This window comes from Myxine glutinosa, chromosome 11 (assembly GCF_964187855.1).
Source record: "Myxine glutinosa chromosome 11, kmMyxGlut1.1, whole genome shotgun sequence".
In the NCBI taxonomy this organism is placed as follows: domain Eukaryota; kingdom Metazoa; phylum Chordata; class Myxini; order Myxiniformes; family Myxinidae; genus Myxine; species Myxine glutinosa.
Window position 1 is genome coordinate 97,210,394 of NC_136271.1, and position 17,958 is coordinate 97,228,351.

General features: G+C 42.6%; 1 protein-coding gene and 1 non-coding gene across 4 annotated transcripts in view; both read left to right on the plus strand.

The window, feature by feature from the left end:
• The first annotated feature begins 16 nt into the window (after positions 1-16).
• Positions 17-17,958, plus strand: part of GTF2A1L (general transcription factor IIA subunit 1 like) — a 79,089-nt gene continuing 61,147 nt past the window's right edge. For 2 of the 3 annotated variants that reach the window (XR_010986429.2, XM_068131447.2), the window contains exons 1-3: positions 17-253; positions 11,803-11,904; positions 14,076-14,307. Coding sequence is in view for 2 of the 3 variants with exons in the window: in XM_068131447.2 (XP_067987548.2) it covers positions 224-253; positions 11,803-11,904; positions 14,076-14,307 (364 nt within the window). In the remaining variant the exon portion in view is untranslated. The remainder of the gene's footprint in view (positions 254-11,802; positions 11,905-14,075; positions 14,308-17,958) is intronic. The other variant, XM_068131448.2, reaches the window with a different exon arrangement.
• Positions 6,985-7,135, plus strand: LOC137437139 (U11 spliceosomal RNA). Its single transcript, XR_010986438.1, has one exon. It is a non-coding gene; the product is annotated as a U11 spliceosomal RNA (small nuclear RNA).

Genomic DNA, 17,958 nt, shown 5'->3' on the forward strand with positions numbered 1-17,958 from the left:
TGCAGGTCGTAACTTTATTCGCGCATGCGCAGTGGGTAGATTGTGAAAAAAAGACGAGGGTTCATTCGAGCACTCTGCACTCATCCTTCGGGTGCTGCTGGGCACGGGGAGAGGACGTCGTATGAGGCGGTCGTGAGGAGGTGTAGACGTCCAGGGAGGCGTAAAATTCCTCGTTAGCATCTCAAATCCTGCGAGGATCGAGTGCGGCGCGTCGCGGTGACAAATGGCGGGCTCGGCGAATTCGAACCCTGTGGTGAGAACCGGTGCCTGCCAAGCTCCTCGGTCTGTGTTAATCACTTGTTTATACAAATAGTGTGTTAAAACGACATTGAAAGCGGTAAAATTACCATCAAATGTCAATATTCGTGGTGATTTTAGTACCGTACTGTATTGTTGTGGTTGTTAAATGGATGAGTGAAGGAAATGTTAAATGGAGCATTTGTGTCGGAGATGGAACCACGGGCTCAGGGCAGAGACCTTTGCCTGAAAGGGAATGTTGGGAAGTTGTAGCGATCCATCGGAGAATCACAAACCGTGATGCGTTCATTGTATGAGTATGACTGTGGGAGTGACAAGACCGGTGGGTACCATGGACTGTGGTGTGTACTGTAACTGTAAGTGCGAGTGACTGCAGTTAAAGCGATAACAACAATCATTGACCTTGTCTATCTGAAGTGAGAAAGAGACGGCATGGACATCGGACAACTGTCAACTGTGTCAAAGAGGAAAAGCGGGGTTGATTTGGAGGACGAAGAAAAGGAGGTGGAAGTTGATCGTCTGAGCCTTGGTGTTCCTCAATGTGAAGTGAGGCTTGGAATAAGTGAATCAATAATGAATGGAGGAGGCAGAGATGTTGATGAAATTCCAGCGAAATTGATTGAAACACACACACACACACACACACACACACACACACACACACACACACACACACACACACACACACACACACACACACACATATATATATATATATATATATATATATATATATATATATATACATATATATATATATACACACACACACACACACACACACACACACACACACACACACACACACACACACACATATATATATATATATATATATATATATATATATATATATATATATATATACACACACACACACACACACACATGGCCGAGGATGTAACCAACGACTTGGACTTGTCAATCCGGTATCACAGACTTTGTATTTAAATGGGGAATGGTCAATGATGCGTCTAGAAACTAGAACGGCACTCAGTAGAGAGCATACCTCCACCTGGTTGGCCGTATCACTCAATGGTGAAGAATCACTTTCAAACATTATACTAGCTGGATCCGGATCCGGATCTTCACCAAAATCTAATCATTTCGTCCTTGTCACATACGCTACATCTCTGCCAAATTTCGTCTGAATCCGTCCACTACTCTTTGAGATATCTTGCTATGTATCGTTTTTGGCCTTATCTCTCAATGGTGAAGAATCACTTTCAAACATTATACTAGCTCAATCCGGATCCGGATCTTCACCAAAATCTAATCATTTCGTCCTTGTCACATACGCTACATCTCTGCCAAATTTCGTCTGAATCCATCCACTACTTTTTGAGATATCTTGCTATGTATCGTTTTTGGCCTTATCTCTCAATGGTGAAGAATCACTTTAAAAAATTAAATAATTCTCATATCCGAATCCATATTCAGATCTTCACCAAAATTGAATCGAATCGTCCTTGTCACACACACACAACCTGTCCACCAAGTTTCGTCCAAATCCGTCCACAACCTTTTGAGATATCCCGCTATGTATCGTTTTTGGCCCTTTCTCCCAATGGTGAAGAATCACTTTTAAAATTCTAGTAGCCGGATCAGAATCCGGATCTTCACCAAAATCTAATCATTTCGTCCTTGTCACATACGCTACATCTCTCCCAAATTTCGTCCGTATCCGTCCACAATGTTTTGAGATATTTGGTTCACAAACAAACGGGCAGACAGACAGGGGTGAAAACATAACCTCCATCCACCTTTGGTGGTGGAGGTAACTATAACGGCATTCGGTAGAGAACATACCTCCGCCAGGCTGACCAGTTTACGTTTTGTATCCCACGTATAGGCAGGATTTGCACCCGGACCTGGACCAAAATCGAATCTGCTTGTTTTAGTCAACTAACCAACTCTGCCACCAAATTTTGGCATAATTAGTCACAACCTTTTGAAATAACATGCTGTATTGTTTTTGGCCCCTATCTCTCAATGGTGAAGAATCGCATGAAAAGTTCTGGTATCCGCATCTTCACCAAAATCGAATAAATTAGTCCTTGTCGAATATCCGCATCTTCACCAAAATCGAATAAATTAGTCCTTGTCGCACACCACCCTCTCCACCAAGTTTCGTCCAAATCCGCCCACAAGCTTTAGAGATATGCTGCTCACGGAGAAACAGACGAGGGTGAAAACATATCCTCCGTCCACCTTTGATTGCGAATATAGTAGAATCAAATTCTAGTGATGTGATGACTTTCACAAAATCTATCTGATTCCAATCGGGGATTGATGACCAGTGGGGAGACACCGTTTTTACCCGGAGCGCGAGCACAGCCAATGCTCTGCTCACGTCGATCGCAGCTGCTTTGGAGGAGCATCGCTGTGAATATTTATCTTGATTGTTGGCACTAATTGCTGGATAAAATTCCATCTAACAATCTCTGGAGGGTCTCCAATCTAACAATCTCCAGGCAAAATGAAATTGGATTTGAAAATTTGGTGAAAATATTCCCCTGAAAATACAACAACAACAGGCATTTTAAGGTCATTTTCCCTGCTAGAGCGGGGGTTACCTTGCGGTCCCCATGACAATCTTCTCCATTTTGCCCTATTTTCTGCATCTCCCCTTGTTAACCCCCTTGCCCACATTTCTTCTTCGACCATCTTTAGCCAAGTCTTTCTCGGTCTTCCCCGTCCTCTACTTCCTTCTACATTCATTTCCATCACTCTTTTCAACCAGTCACTTTCATCCTTCCTCAACACATGACCAAACCATCTCAACCTGTTCCTCTTCATAGCATCCATCACAGGCTCTATTCCCATCATCTTTCGCAATTCATAATTTGTCTTCCTCTCTCTCAACGACACTCCACACATCCACCGAACCATTCACATTTCCACCCTTTCCAGCCTTCGTTGCTGCTCTACGTTCATTACCCATGTCTCGCTCCCATAAATCATAACACTTCTCACACATGCAGCATACACCTTTCCCTTCAGCTTCAATGACACTCCCCTCCTCGTCAGCACGCCACTCAGTTCCCGAAACTTCTTCCATGCACATCTCACTCCAGCAACCGTTGCCGAGTCTGATCCACCTTCTCCATTCAGCATGTCTCCAAGGTAACAAAATGTTTTCACACCATCCAGCTTCACGCCAACTCCAAGATCCAACTCAACATTTCCTCCATCTGCAGCTCCCTCTGTGCACACCTTACATTTGAATGTAGCTGCCACACTGGTTAATGACCCTCTCAAACCACTACATTTTTGATGAACCCACTCAGCGCACATTGTACATTGAATGGAGTTCACTCCGACACCCTTCCTACACACAGCACAGGGCCACTTCCCAGTTCTTTCCACCTCACCACATGCTTTACCACTTGCCATCACCTTCGTCTTTCCGATATTCACCTTCAGACCTTTTGTCTCCATACATTCCTTCCACTTGTTCATCTTCTCCTTCAGTCCATCCATACTTTCTGCAATCAACACCAGATCATCTGCATACAACAACTCCCACGGTAAACCCTCCTTTACGTTCTGAGCCAGCACCTCCATCACAGCTACAAATAGTATTGGACTTAGTACCGACCCCTGATGCACTCCCACCTTCGACTCAAACTCACCACTGTTCCCGTCCTTCGTCCTTACGGCTGTGCGCGCTCTTTTGTACATTGCCATCACTACTCTGATCAACCATTCCTCCACTCTTAACTTCCTCAATGCCCATGTCACTACTTCACGTGGAACCCGATCGAATGCTTTCTCCAGATCAACAAACCCAAGAAACAACTTCTTCTTCTTCTCCATGTACTTCTCCTGCAACTGCCTCATAATAAAAAGCGCGTCTGTCGTTCCTCTTCCTGGCATAAATCCAAACTGCATTTCGTCAATCTTCACTTTCTTCCTTATCCTCCTCTCCAACACCCTTTCGAATACCTTCATTCCATGCTCCAATAATTTTATCGCTCGATACGAGCCACAGTCCAGAGGGTCACCTTTCCCCTTGTATAGAGGGACGAGGGTACTCAGTTCCCAATCCACTGGACTGCGGCCTTCGTTCACCACCAGATTGCAGATCTCTGTCATTCTCTTCACACCCCAATTTCCCGCTGCCTTCAACATATCTCTCACAACTCCCGTCGGCCCTCCCGCTTTTCTACTCTTCATTGCTTTTATCGCTTCCTCAACTTCCTTCTCGGTTATCTTCTCTGCCGGTCCTAAAACTGGGTACAATTGAAAATACAATTTGAAAATACAATTGCCGGCAAAAAAATTTGGTTATAACATGCGCAAGTGTGCAACTTTGGGGAACCTTTATTTTTTACAGTGAAAAATGGTCAAAATATAGATGACTGCCAAAAACTAGAGAATTCGTAGAACGTCTTATTCCACGCAGTCTTGAGAACATGGGCATGGGAAGGGTCTTTTAAACTCTTGATTATTGCGTCTTCGAGCACGATCTATATTTCCGAGCATGAGCCATAATTTTGTCTGAATCTCAATATTCCCCAAACTGAGAGTGTAGGTGGCAAATTTGATTGATCGAGATGGCATAATATTTTGTCAAAGTCCTGCTAAACTGGAAGTTTGGGGAAGTCCAAAAAGGTGATTTGTGTTCGACAATGCTCAATATCATTAAATTGAAATTAAATAAAGGTTTTAAAGGCTGTGGGGGAAAAAAAACCTTTTTCCGAACTTTACCACCATTGATGCAGCGTTTTTTACACCACCTTATTTAATTTAACACGTTAAATTCGTTGCTTGTGCCAGTTGTTTGTGTCCTCTATGACATCCTTAAAAACAGTAAGTTCTGGAATGATTTTCAATTTTGTTTCACTGGCAGACAGTTAAACAGACTAAAATAAAATTATCTTGCTACTCTGCGTATGGATGGTTGGGATGAGAATCCATACTATTTGACAAATTTAGAGCCAAAGTACTGCTCAACTCCAGGTTCCTGTTCCGATTCTTGTTCTAGAGTGTTCAAAATATAACACTCAATTGAAATTAAGTAGTTCCTCTAATAGATTGACATCTGCAAACAGGCCGGCAGACAGACACAGTGAAACAATTGATAAAGCATGCTTTTCGCATCACATGTGGAGTAAAACACTCTTGTGTTCATATGGATGTTCAGGTAGTGGACAAAAAATGTGTGGTAAAACACCTGGGTAAATGAGGAATGCCAAGCAATGGCTTCCACACAGGGGTGGTCCCCATGTGGTAATTAAGAAAATAACTTCCCAGCATGCTTGGTGTCGTGTAATAAATGCAGCATAGCCCCCACACACCCCCTGCCCCGCCCCCACTGCCTCCATCCACAGAGCACGTGTGGTCGCCCAATCGTTTGATGAGCATGACACCGATGGTTATCCTATGGCATGGCCTTTTCAGTCACCAGATCTGAACCCAATCGAGTATGTATGGGATATTCTGGAACGACACCTGAGAGCGTTTTCCACTTCCATCAAAGAGGTGTTAGTTGATTGACTTTCTCATGGTAGTATGGTGCCGCATCCCTCCTGCAGAATTCCAAGCGCTGGTGGGCTCTGTGCCACTACTCGTACAGGGCGTACTGGCCGCACGTGGTGGCCCAACGCCCTGTTGAGTAACTTTACATTGTTGTTTCCCTTTTCTTTTTCTTTTTTTGTCCACTACCTGTACATAATTCCATGTGCGTGTACTTCCTGTGCACATCACATTTTCTTTAAAATTTTCATTCAAATCACATCATTCTTCTAACAGCGCCCCTCCCCCTCAAATGACAAGAGCCCACAAATTTAGAAGCTTTGGTTGATTCTTTTTCGTTTGGGTTTTCCTTTTTCTTTCGAATTAAAGTACCCCTCCTTTCCAGTCATCGGGTCTGGAGACCTGAGTTATTTTGTCTAATTACCTTGTTAGCATCACATTAGCTCCTCGTGGAGATTGCTAAACTCGGAGAGGGAGGGATGGATGACGCTGAATCATCCTTGATGTCAATCCATTGCCATGTGATGTGTTTCTGGCTTTCATTTTTCTCTTGAGTTTTGCCTGTTCCATTCGACTTCTGGTTAGTTATTTTAATTGTTTTAGCATCTTTGAAATTGGATTAGTGCTTCGATTCCTTTGGCAAAGGCAAGCTTATTCTTTTTATTCTCATGATTTTACAAGTTTCATGAGCTTTGCAAGTTTATGGGTCTTACTGTTCATTTGATTTTTTGAACTTGCATGGTGAGACGCATCACTTTTTGTTGTTGTTGGACCAATATTTCTGTTCTGCAAGTGTTAGACCTATTTTATATTATTTTATTTTATTCCATTCTACCTTTTGCATTGTCTGGTTATCTTCCAAATAAAAGGATCAATGAATAACCTTTTTGAGCAAATACTCCCCCATTAATCTCAACTTCGTACACAAAATAATAATTTAAAAAACTAAAGAGCAATGCGACTGTGTCGTCAACATGCCTCCGCATAGTCCCATGACGGGTAGATGCCCTCGTTCACTGTCCTAAAAATAAACAAGTTTGATTTAAGCTGTTTTTAGCTGTTTTCAAGTACTCGATCTTGTATACAAAAAATAAAAATAAAAAAATATCACATTTTGACCAGCCATGACAGGTTTTATATCGATCGGTGAAGCGGTTTCAGAGAAGGGATTTTTTTAAGTATCAGCTTTCAAGCTAATATGGCTCGCCATAAAAATAGCCATAAGAGCCATAAAAGCCTCGCCATAAAAAGGGCATTTGCTGTGAGTAGCACGGGTCGCTCGCTTCGGCTGGCGGTTCGCGGAATCGCTATCAAAAGATTCCGAATGCAGAATTTGTGAAATCGGCGGTTGCTGGTGATCATTGGTTTTTAAGCTAATATGGCTCGCCACACCACGTGACATATGACCTTCAAAAATGTACACTCTGCATATGTATGGGAATGGGATCACGTTTGTGAAGTTTCGTGTTCATCAGATAAGGTTCGTTTTTCTATCCAATATGGCTGCCAAACCACATGACCTACGATCTCGTCATTTTCAAACTATATGCAACAATGGTGTTAGATACTATTTGTAAAATTTCGCATCAATAGGGTAAGCAGTTTCAGAGATATAATTATTTAATATTTTCCTTCAATCTAATATGGCTGCCACACCATGTGACCAATGATGTTTTCGTGATCATCTTTTAATCACCAGGCCTAGTCAATGACGCACGTAAAGTTTTGAGTCAATCGATTTGGTGGTTTGGGAGAAGATGTTTTTTTTAAAGGTTTTAGGTTAAATCCAATATGGCTGCCAACCATGTGACCTATGATGTCATAAATTTAATATTTCAATACAAATGGGTCATAGATCATGTGCATGTAATTTCAGATTTTAGGATAACGATTTCGATTGAAACATTTTTGGCTGGTATACCACTTCACCTATAATATGATGTCATCATTATCATGCTTTTGTTCCCCATTGGGAGTACTTGACAATGTGGCCAAGTTTCAAATTTTTCCATTCAGCGGTTTCCACGAAATAATTTTTTAATTACTTGGTTTAATCCAAGATGGCTGCCACCTATGACGTCACAATTATCATTTTAAAAACATTCTGCATGAGTAGCTCCTACCCTGAAAGTTTCGTCTCAATCGGACATGTGGTTACTGAGAAAAATGAGGTTCAGCCCGTAAGGAAGGAAGGACAGACGGACAACTCGAAAACAATGCATAATAATGAAAACAAACAAAACAAAAAGCCACCTTCGGGAGCGGAGGCATAACAACTTTTTTTTTTTTCAAAAGTTTACTTTATGTTTCCCAGATCTCCCAGACCCAACACCTGGAAAGGTGTAAAGTTTTTGACAAAGTTGTGGATATCTTCTAAATAAAAGAATCAGTGAATCATCTTTTTGAGCAAATACTCCCCCATGAGCCTCGACTCTTCTTAGGCTTTAATACAATAAAGGGCATTTATTCCATGACTCTATAATTACAAAGCGCTCTCTCCAATGGCCAGAAGATTGCCGATTGTTCAGCACAGTTGGGAACATTTACGACGATAAAAGGAGCTCCCTCAGTGGTGAAGGTAGAGAAGCTGTGTTTTCCTCACTACAATCTGCCACTGCTTTGAGCGGCAGTATTACAGAACTGAACTCCAATGTCGGAGCCCTCCCAGACTCTGCTAAAATAGCTTAAGTTCAATCTGCAAGTATTATTTACTATTTTTTTTTCTTGAATCCGTTATTAATTTAAATGTTTTCAAATATTGAAAGGTCAATAAAATAACTTTTATTTTTCAATTGATTTGAAAATTGTGCATTTTTTTTTTCAAAGTATCGGTCGATTATATCGGCAATTGGTGAGCTAGGACTCTTGAAAATCGGTATCAGCATCGGAGCCAAAAATCTGCCATCAGTCGGCATCTAATTTTAAGTGTCAATACTTAAGGAAAGTTGATTTTTCTTCCCAATGAAAATCCATAAGCATTGCTTCTTTTTCCATTGATTAACACGAAATGGAATTTTTAATTGTTTTTTTTACGTGAAAAAGGTATCTTTATGAAAACGAAAATCATTGGCTCTACATTTATCATCGTGTCTGGCAAAAGTGGCACATCTTGGAAAATGTAAATTTTCGATTTGTGGAGGATGTGGAACAAAATAGACGAGGAGAGAGGGTGGGGATGAGAGTAATGAATGAGAGGAGTTTGTAACACAAACAAGAGGTGTACATTTGTTTAATGACCTTTGATGGAGTGAACTGCAGCAAACTAGCGGGAGTGCAGTACTAAAGAATATTGGAGTGGCTTGGCAAGATGTCTGATAAAAAGTTGTGGTTATATGGGACAAAAACTGCAAGTGTTAGTGTAGCACATGGAGAGCGTGAGCCAGGAGTTATTGGAAGAGTGCAACAAGTTGCGTATCACTTGTGCTGTTCAAATGATGCTTGTTTAATTACTTGTTGATTTGAAGGGAAAGTTAATGTGAGAGGTTGGAGATCCTTGGGCATTATTATGACCTCGTTCGTTGACGCGTGAAGTGAAGGGAAGGAGATAAGAGCGCAAGATATAGGGCGAAGACAAGAAACGCTTATTGATCCCGGCCTTGAACTACCGCAGGTTGGAAATTGTGAGGAACGCAGGGGGAGGAAGCTGCTTCGAGAATTTTCAGTTTGAGGAAAGAAATAAGATACACATTTTTTGGTTTTACACGTGTGAAGGGCCACATACTAAGTGTAGATAGCTGAAGCCAAGGGAGTGGAGTGCGGATGTCTCGTGGGTGGTGAAACTGCAGTTGATGGTTCTCCAGAGCAACGGCTGTGACAATAACGGGAGAAGAGAAACGAAGTGGGGGAAGGGTGTTTATAAATGCTGAATCAGTTGGACGTCAGCTTGTGAGTGGTCAAATCTGCTGATGCCAGTGCCTAGGATGAATGAACTGCCGCGGTTGGTAAATACTCTGAATGCCGCAGCAATAAATGGAGTATGAAATGGAATATGTCGAAGTTTTGGAAGTTTCTAGGAATGCAGATAGAAGCGTGAGCATTTAAACGAAATTGTGAACATTTGGATCAGGAGAGCCAATTGGAATGCAGTTTCTGGGAAGTATAACAACTGAAGATGGCGTGCCACGGAGGTGAAGAGGCTATTTACTGGACAGTTGTGTTCATCCTGGAATTCTTGTTACTGTTCTATGGCTCTCCAATCCAATCAAGTGCAAAACCATCTCATCGCCTGACCTTGACAAGTGTATCTGCTCGTTCTAAATAAACAGCTGAAGAATCGATCAACAAACAGCGTAATATGGATTGTGGAGCTGAAACGGTGATGAGCAAATGTCAGGTGTCGAGATGTGGGTTTTGGAGATGAACAGCGAAAATAGTGGTGAGAAAAAAAGTCACTAGGTAGCTTTGGTCATGATATGCGAATAATTTGGTCATGTTGTCAAAAACCTAATTTGATTGTGCTTGTGTTGAGAAGAGAAGAGAAGAGGACAGGACAAGAGAAGAGATCAAACGTGGGAGATCGTATGGGTAAACGAGGAACTTTGATTCAGGAGGAGGCCATTTGGTCCCATCATTCCAGTGCTCCATCTGGAGACGATCGGCACTAAGTGGCGCAGAGAAGGGAGACTTGACCAATACCCCCAAGACAACTAACAATGATGATGATTATAATGATTCACTTTGTAATCGTTACCAGGGTCAGAACATGTACCTTGAAGTTCCTGGTTCAAATTCAGATGCATTTTTCTCGTTCACTATTTTGTTGGCAGAGTGTTACCTTATTCTGGTCGCACAAAAAGCATCTTTGTGATGCTGATTTTTATTTTATTTTTATGCCTCTGCCGACAAAGTCGCCGGAGGCATTATGTTTTCGGGTTGTCCGTCCGTCCGTCCGTCTGGGCTAAACCTCGTTTTTCTCAGCAACCATTTGTCCGATTGAGACAAAACTTTCAGGGTAGGAGTGACACCCATGCAGAATGTTTTTATGATAATTGTGACGTCATAGGTCACGTGGTATGGCAGCCACCTTGGATTAAAAGCAAATAATTAAATATATATTTCTCGAAAACCACTGAATGAATTTTTTTTAAACTTGGCACATTGTCATATACTCCCAATGGGGAACAAAAACATAATGATAATGATGACGTAATAGGTGAAGTGGTATCCCAGCCAAAAATGTTTTTTTATCGAATTCCTTATCCTAAAAATCTGAAATTGCATGCACATTATTTATGATCCATTTGTATTGAAATATTACATTTATGACATCATAGGTCACATGGTTTGGCAGCCATATTGGATTGAAGGAAAATATTAAATATATCTCTGAAAACGCTCACCCTATCGATGCAAAATTTTACACATGTATCATTTAACAGCACTGTCGCATATAGATTGAAAATGAGGATGTCAAAGGTCACGTGGTTTGGCAGCCATCTTGAATAGAAAAACGAACCTTATCCGATGAACACGAAACTTCACAAACGTGATCCCCTACCCATACAGATGTAGAGTGATGGCATCTACCTGTTGTGGGACTATGCGGAGGCATATTGGCGACACAGTCACTTTGTTCTAGTTTCTACTACTTTCATTCCCACACCCTCCACTTTCCTTACCACAAATGATATTGTATGTAGTATAGTACAGTATTGCCTTTCATTTAAGAAAAAAAAGTTCCGAGTGATTCACTTCGGACATTGGTCAAAGAGTTTTTCAATGTCAGTCTTTTGTGAGGTTTGTTGATTATGATGGCTTTAAGTAGCCAAGGAGTGTTAACAGTGCTTTTGAGTGAACCCTTTGATGTTAAAATATCTACAAAATTCCACTCAATATCATGATTGAACCGTTTTGTATTGTTTTTAAACGGGACCACAAGTTGCTTTTACATGCTCCATAAAATGTTCAGTATATTTTGTTTGGCATCGAACTTTGGGTTTTCTATATTTTCCACCGTCCCCCATATTTGCGAATGACTCGGTGACAGGTGCAATTACAACTTACTGGGATAATTTTGTCGTGCTGACTTGGTGCATGGCTAAATTATATGGATATTGTTTACAGCCAAAACTGTACAAGTCGGTCATGGAAGATGTGATTAGCAGTGTGCGCGATGCCTTCCTTGACGAGGGAGTGGATGAGCAGGTTTTGCAGGAGCTGAAGCAGGTGCGTGATTTAAACTTTTTTTATATAGAGCTATGAGTGAGGTGATGCTTTTTATGCTGCCGCCGACGAAGTCGCCAGAGGCATTATGTTTTCAGGTTGTCCGTCCGTCCCTCCGTCCGTGTTAGGTTTTTGTTACCGCGATAACTTGAGAACGGCTGAAGTGATCTAATTCAAACTTGGTACAGGTATGTATAATGAGGTAAAGATAAACTGATTAGATTTTAGGGTCAAGAGGTCAGAGGTCATGTCAGATTAAAATGTGATAACTTGAGAACAGCTGAATGCATTTAAATCAAACGTGGTACAAGTATTATGATGGTGTAATAATGTGGGCGGAGGCATATCGGTCGACGTCTTGACGTCAGAGTGTTGGTCTCGTTCTTGTTTGATGCTATTTCTGTCTTTCATGCACAAAGCAATGACATGGATGAGTTGGTAGTTTTCATGCTTTGTGCTATTGGCACTGTTTAATATTATCTTGTGTGTATATATACACAGTCGGAACCCGACATCCGCGATCCCACCATTCGCGGGTTCCTTGTATTCCTGGGTGATAAACTGTGACTTCCTTCTACATCTGCGGCTGTGTGTCCCATGTATTCGCGGTTTTTTGTGGGCACAAAATAAAATTCACGAGCCGTGAGCATAGCACAGTTTTAAAACCCATCTTTCATCAGCCATGCACAAAACAGCTGGACGTACGAAAAAAACATTTTCCAGCTGCGAGGATGACCTGCTTCTACATTCGTGGCCATGTGCTTCACGTTTTCACGGCGTTTCGCTGCCACATAAAAATATTTTAGCCTCACTATAAGTGATGTCCAACTAGCTGTATAACTATCATCCCCCGTGATCCAACCACCGCGAAGAGGCATCCCTGATAGTTGTCGTAGTTGTGTTACATAAGGTGCTGTCATTCTTTTATTTATGCAGCTCCCAGTTCCCGTTGGATCTTCCCTATTATTGTCTTTGTTCGGTCTGATAATGCTGTATTGGCCCGAATACAAAGCAAGTGTTTGGGTTTTATTTTACAGCATAGCGTTTGTATGTCCAGTGTATGTATGTATGTCCACTAATCAGAGCTGAGGATCTGGTCACATGACAGGGGGACAGTGTTTCGTAACCATTATAGTTGCATATTTTACTAAAAGGAAATATAATAACCTTCTGTAGAATGTTTTGGGGTCCCAGCGGGTGTCGTAAGGTAGGTAGGTTTCAGAAATTCTTCAATATAGTTATGATTTTGAAATGTGATCGACACGGACCTTGCTCCCGAATCCGGAAGTGAAAAGATGACAATGATTTGCTCGTTTGATAATATCTCAATACTATCATGATTTAACATTATATTTTGATATATTAATACTACAGTATTAATTTGTGATTGGAATGATGAATGATGCTGTTTGGAATGAAAATATAGACAATAGACATACTTGTATAACGGTGTGTACCCCGATTTAGAATAGGTACACCGTATCCCTGCGCATCGTAAGAGGCGACCAAGGGTTGGCGTCAGGAAGGGCATCCAGCCATAAAAACATTGCCTCAAACAGGGAACCATGATTGTCATGGGGCCCGCAAGGCTAACCCCCGCTCCAGCGGGGAAAATGGCCTTAACAACGATCATTCATATTCATTCAGACATACTAGCTGGAAGCCCGTGGTAAAATACCACTATAGAAAAAAAGGACTCTTTTCATTCTTACCCTGATTGAAATTTATTCTTCTTACCTTCATCTTCCCTCCCCAGACAGTCACACCGTGCTCCCAGACCCCCACACAACTATCTGTCACCACACCTCCACCGTCCCCCATACCCCCATCTGCTCCCACACCCCATCTGCCCCTGCCAGACCTTCCAATCCCTCCCCAACCATTCATTCATTCATATTCCAGACCCTCAACCTCCATCCCCAGACCATCACCCCGTGCTCCCAGACCCCCACACCCCCACCTGCCCCCATCTGCTCCCACACCCCATCCGCCCCTCCCAGACCCTCAACCCCCCCCCCCCCCTCCCCAGACCATCACCCCATGTTCCCAACCCCCCACACCCCTATCTGCCCCCATACCCCCCCCCCCCCATCTGCTCCTCCCAGACCTTCCAACCCTTCCCTGACAATTCATCTCTTCCTGGACTCTCAATCTGTGTATTTTTTGTTTTGCAGGTGTGGGAGACCAAACTGCATTTGTCTAAAGCTGTGATGGGGCTTCAGCGTGAGGAGCAACAGCTCTTGCAACGTGCACACCAAACACAGATGGGAAATCAACAAGTAATGCAGCAGCAGCAGCAGCAACACAACCACCAACAACAACCCCAACATCACCAACACCACCAACAACAGAAACAAGCGCAACAAGCGCAACAAATCATCCAGATCCCAACGCTCACAGTGTGCCGTATGTTTTTCCTTTTTTTCAGGATTTCACTTGTAAAACGAAGGAAACAACATCGTAGCCAAGTAGGGAGCTCACTAGTTGTAGCCAATTTAACAGACATTTTAATTCCCCTTTCCCCACCCATGGGTTAATAAAAAAATTATTTAAAGGGATCGTTATTTTGATCTTCTTATCTCCGGCCCCTGCCCCTTCCCAAGCCACTAACACCATAATGCATTCGCAACTGGGGTTAAAGCAGCCCAAAATTAAAATTTAAGGAGATTGACCTACCAGCAAAATTATGGAGATGGAATTCAAAAGTACATCGTGCAACTGTGATGTGCAAAATGGCTGAATGTAAAACTGTCGCCTTTTATTAGGATTCCTATTTGATCACTGCAAAACCCAAAAATGCAGGTTTTCAGGAAGCATTTAGATGTTTAATTTTTGGGCATTTAAATGTTTGATATATTAAATGTTACTATTGTCCAGGCAATATGTGAAACAATTTTGCCTTTTTCCTAAAAGGTGAAATTTGGTTTAATGGTGTACAAATGGATATGGAGTAAATCTTGATTATGCGGCCATGCTAAATATTCACCTCTGGGATGGTGGTGGCCATTTTTCAAAATCTACATTCGTGGAGGACACTTCATTTTTCAAAATGGCCACCTGATTGCTATCTCAATCATAAGCCATGCTGATAGTAATGCATTAACTCTCAACTTTTGTATTTTGTAACTCTAGTTTTAAGGAAAATATGGAACATAGTCATTTGTAACAGTTTGTTGATTTATTTTTTCAATCCTATCTGGCCAAGGGGATGGGATGGGGAGGGTGGGTGAGGGCTGTAATGTAACCACTGGCACCTATTCTGGATAGAGGTGACCCACAGCATGCTGGATCATGATATTAAAAGGAAAAAACCAATGAAAGGACTAAGGGTGTGGTTCAGCCCTGGCTACACTGGGTGCTGATGGTGGTGATGTGAGGTTTCCGGATCCCGGAGAGGGGGTAAGATGTCTGGGGATAGAGGTGGTCCCTCACGGGCTCCTTTATTCGTGCGACGAGAGAACCACTCGGGGGATTTGTTGCATGGCCATGCCTGGGCGGCAGTGATTCTGAGGGCTGGTGAGGGATCCGAAAAGGTAACTGCCCAAGCAGGTTGTCCAGTGCCTTCTCTGTGAGTCTCCAAGCCAGTCCAGCATGTGGTGACCCTCCTTGCTGGACTGGTCGATGGATGCGGGCCAACCGCACAGACTAGATATGAGTACCGCCACCGGATGACCAACCGGACCATCTGTGGAATATTGGCTCTAAATTAAGGGCATGATTGGGAAAGGCCTAGAGAAGCCCACATAACCTGGGTTAGGCCAGTTGGCCAGTAAAAAGGGTTCAAATTACATGACAAAACTGGAGCAGCGCTCATAAGAACTCCTACCTCCACCAGGCTGAACAATTTTTTTTTGGCATAATTAACTCATTCATCTCATCATCTCATCATCTCTTCACTCATTCCACCTTTCATTCCTAACCCCATCGGGACAGGAGGAGGAAGGTACCTATCCTAATGGTCGACCAATTTAAAAAACAATTACCAAGCGGCAATTAGAAATTCCTCTATAAATCCCCTCTATCACTAATCGCCGTTCCCTGTCAGCCTACCTGCTTAAAGTCTCTGCCTAAATTATCCCCGGTGGGCCCTGTGCATTTCCCACAGGGAACCCAACCTTTGGCCGCCTTGCCCAATGCACGTACTCTGACTGAGACCTTTCAGCTGCAGTCACCACACCCGCTTTGGCCATATACCCTGCACCTGACTCCATCCATGCCCAGCGGTCTGCCGTGTGCACTCCAAGGGGTCCCCACATGACCCCTCCCTGCACATCGTGGTTGCCCCAACTTTCCACCAATGCTCGTGGAGGACACTTCAGATTTGCCTTTCTACTCCCTCCCTTTCTGTATGGCTCACGGGAGATGCGTCTCTCGCCAGTCCCCCAATTTTCCTTCCAGCTTACTCCTCTCCAATGCTTTATGGAGGCCATGAAACGCGCTCAACCGGCGTTTTTTTTTTTTTTTTTGGTTTTTATACTCTGGGCTTTCCACAAAGCGCGGATGGAGCATGTCAATCCAGTCCTAACTATTCTATGGGGTTCCCTGCGCACGCACTCTATTGTCATCATCCTGAGCCAAGACCATACCCACTAATCCCTGGGGAAGCTGCTATGACCGTGCTGCTAACTAGTCCATCACTGACAGCTCATCTGTAACATTCCACCTTCCTCGTTTGTCAATTATACGCACCTCTACATGCCCCACACATTCATTGCACACCTTGCACCAACATGTGCACCCACCCACTCGCATGCTCACCCTCTCCCTCACTCGGGCTTTCGTCCAGCAGTGGAATGAAAATAGCTGATGGTGATGATGATTATTATGTCGTTTTTGGCCCTATCTCTCAATGTTAAAGAATCATTTAAAACATTCTACTGTGGGAGTTGTAAGTCCCAGGGCACGGTTTTATCTGCTTGTACAAAATCTATATTATAATAGGCTACGGTGATTCTGTCTGTCTGTCTGGGAGTGTGGCTTACTCCGTTTACAGAGTAGCTCCACCCATTCTGGGAGAGGCTTCATGTAAACAAATATCCACCATTTTATTAACTCGAATAGCTTTGAGGCCTGTTTAGTGAGGCCCGTGCTGTCTTTCTCTCTCACAGGTTTATTTCAACTCAAATTCGATATATCATTTCATTTTTAACAGTCGCTAACATAGTCTTAGACTCGGTTGAAAAAAAACGGGAAGAGAATCCCATGAAAGTTTCCGTTTATAGAACGAAATGATTTCTCAAAGGCCTGTAAAATAAAGCCCATTCATCGAGTCCCCCTCACGATTTTATCTCGAATTCACCCATGATTTAATTTTTGTCGATGGTAGACTTGGTGTCAGAAATAATTGAGAACATTCATGCACACACGGGAAAATGCAGAGATATATTTTTTGAAATCGCGCCACGATTATACACGAAAATACACCGCCGAAAATAACAGTCGGGGTAAATGTCGATATATATTTAAAATTCGCTTTTTCTTTTCCGTTAAGATATATTACTTTTACTTTTGATGACAGTCGGCACAAAAACGACATATATTTCTTCGTTCTTATTTCATTCAACATTATTATCTGGAAGTAAAATATGTTTCAGGAAATTACTGAGATATTTCTTCGTTTTTTTTTATTGGTTATATGCGCATACACTTTAAATAGGTTTATTTGACATCTTTAATTTTCACAATGTAATTTACTTGCCATTTGTCATTTGATGATTACGAGACGCTTCCTCTTGAGGATCGTGACAATTCATGTGTTGCGTGGAAACTTCCATTTCCAAAATGAATGAGACGATCGATGAAGAACGCAGACTTGAACAGGATGCAGCAAGAAAAAGAACGAGACGGGAGAACGAGACCCTCGGCGAACGTGAACACAGACTCGCACAGGATGCTGCTGCAACAACGATGAGGAGGGAGAACGAGACAGTCGAGGAATGTGAACACAGACTCGCACAGGATGCTGCTGCAACACGATGAGGAGGGAGAACGAGACCGTCGAGGAACATGAACACAGACTCGCACAGGATGCTGCTGCAACAACGATGAGGAGGGTTG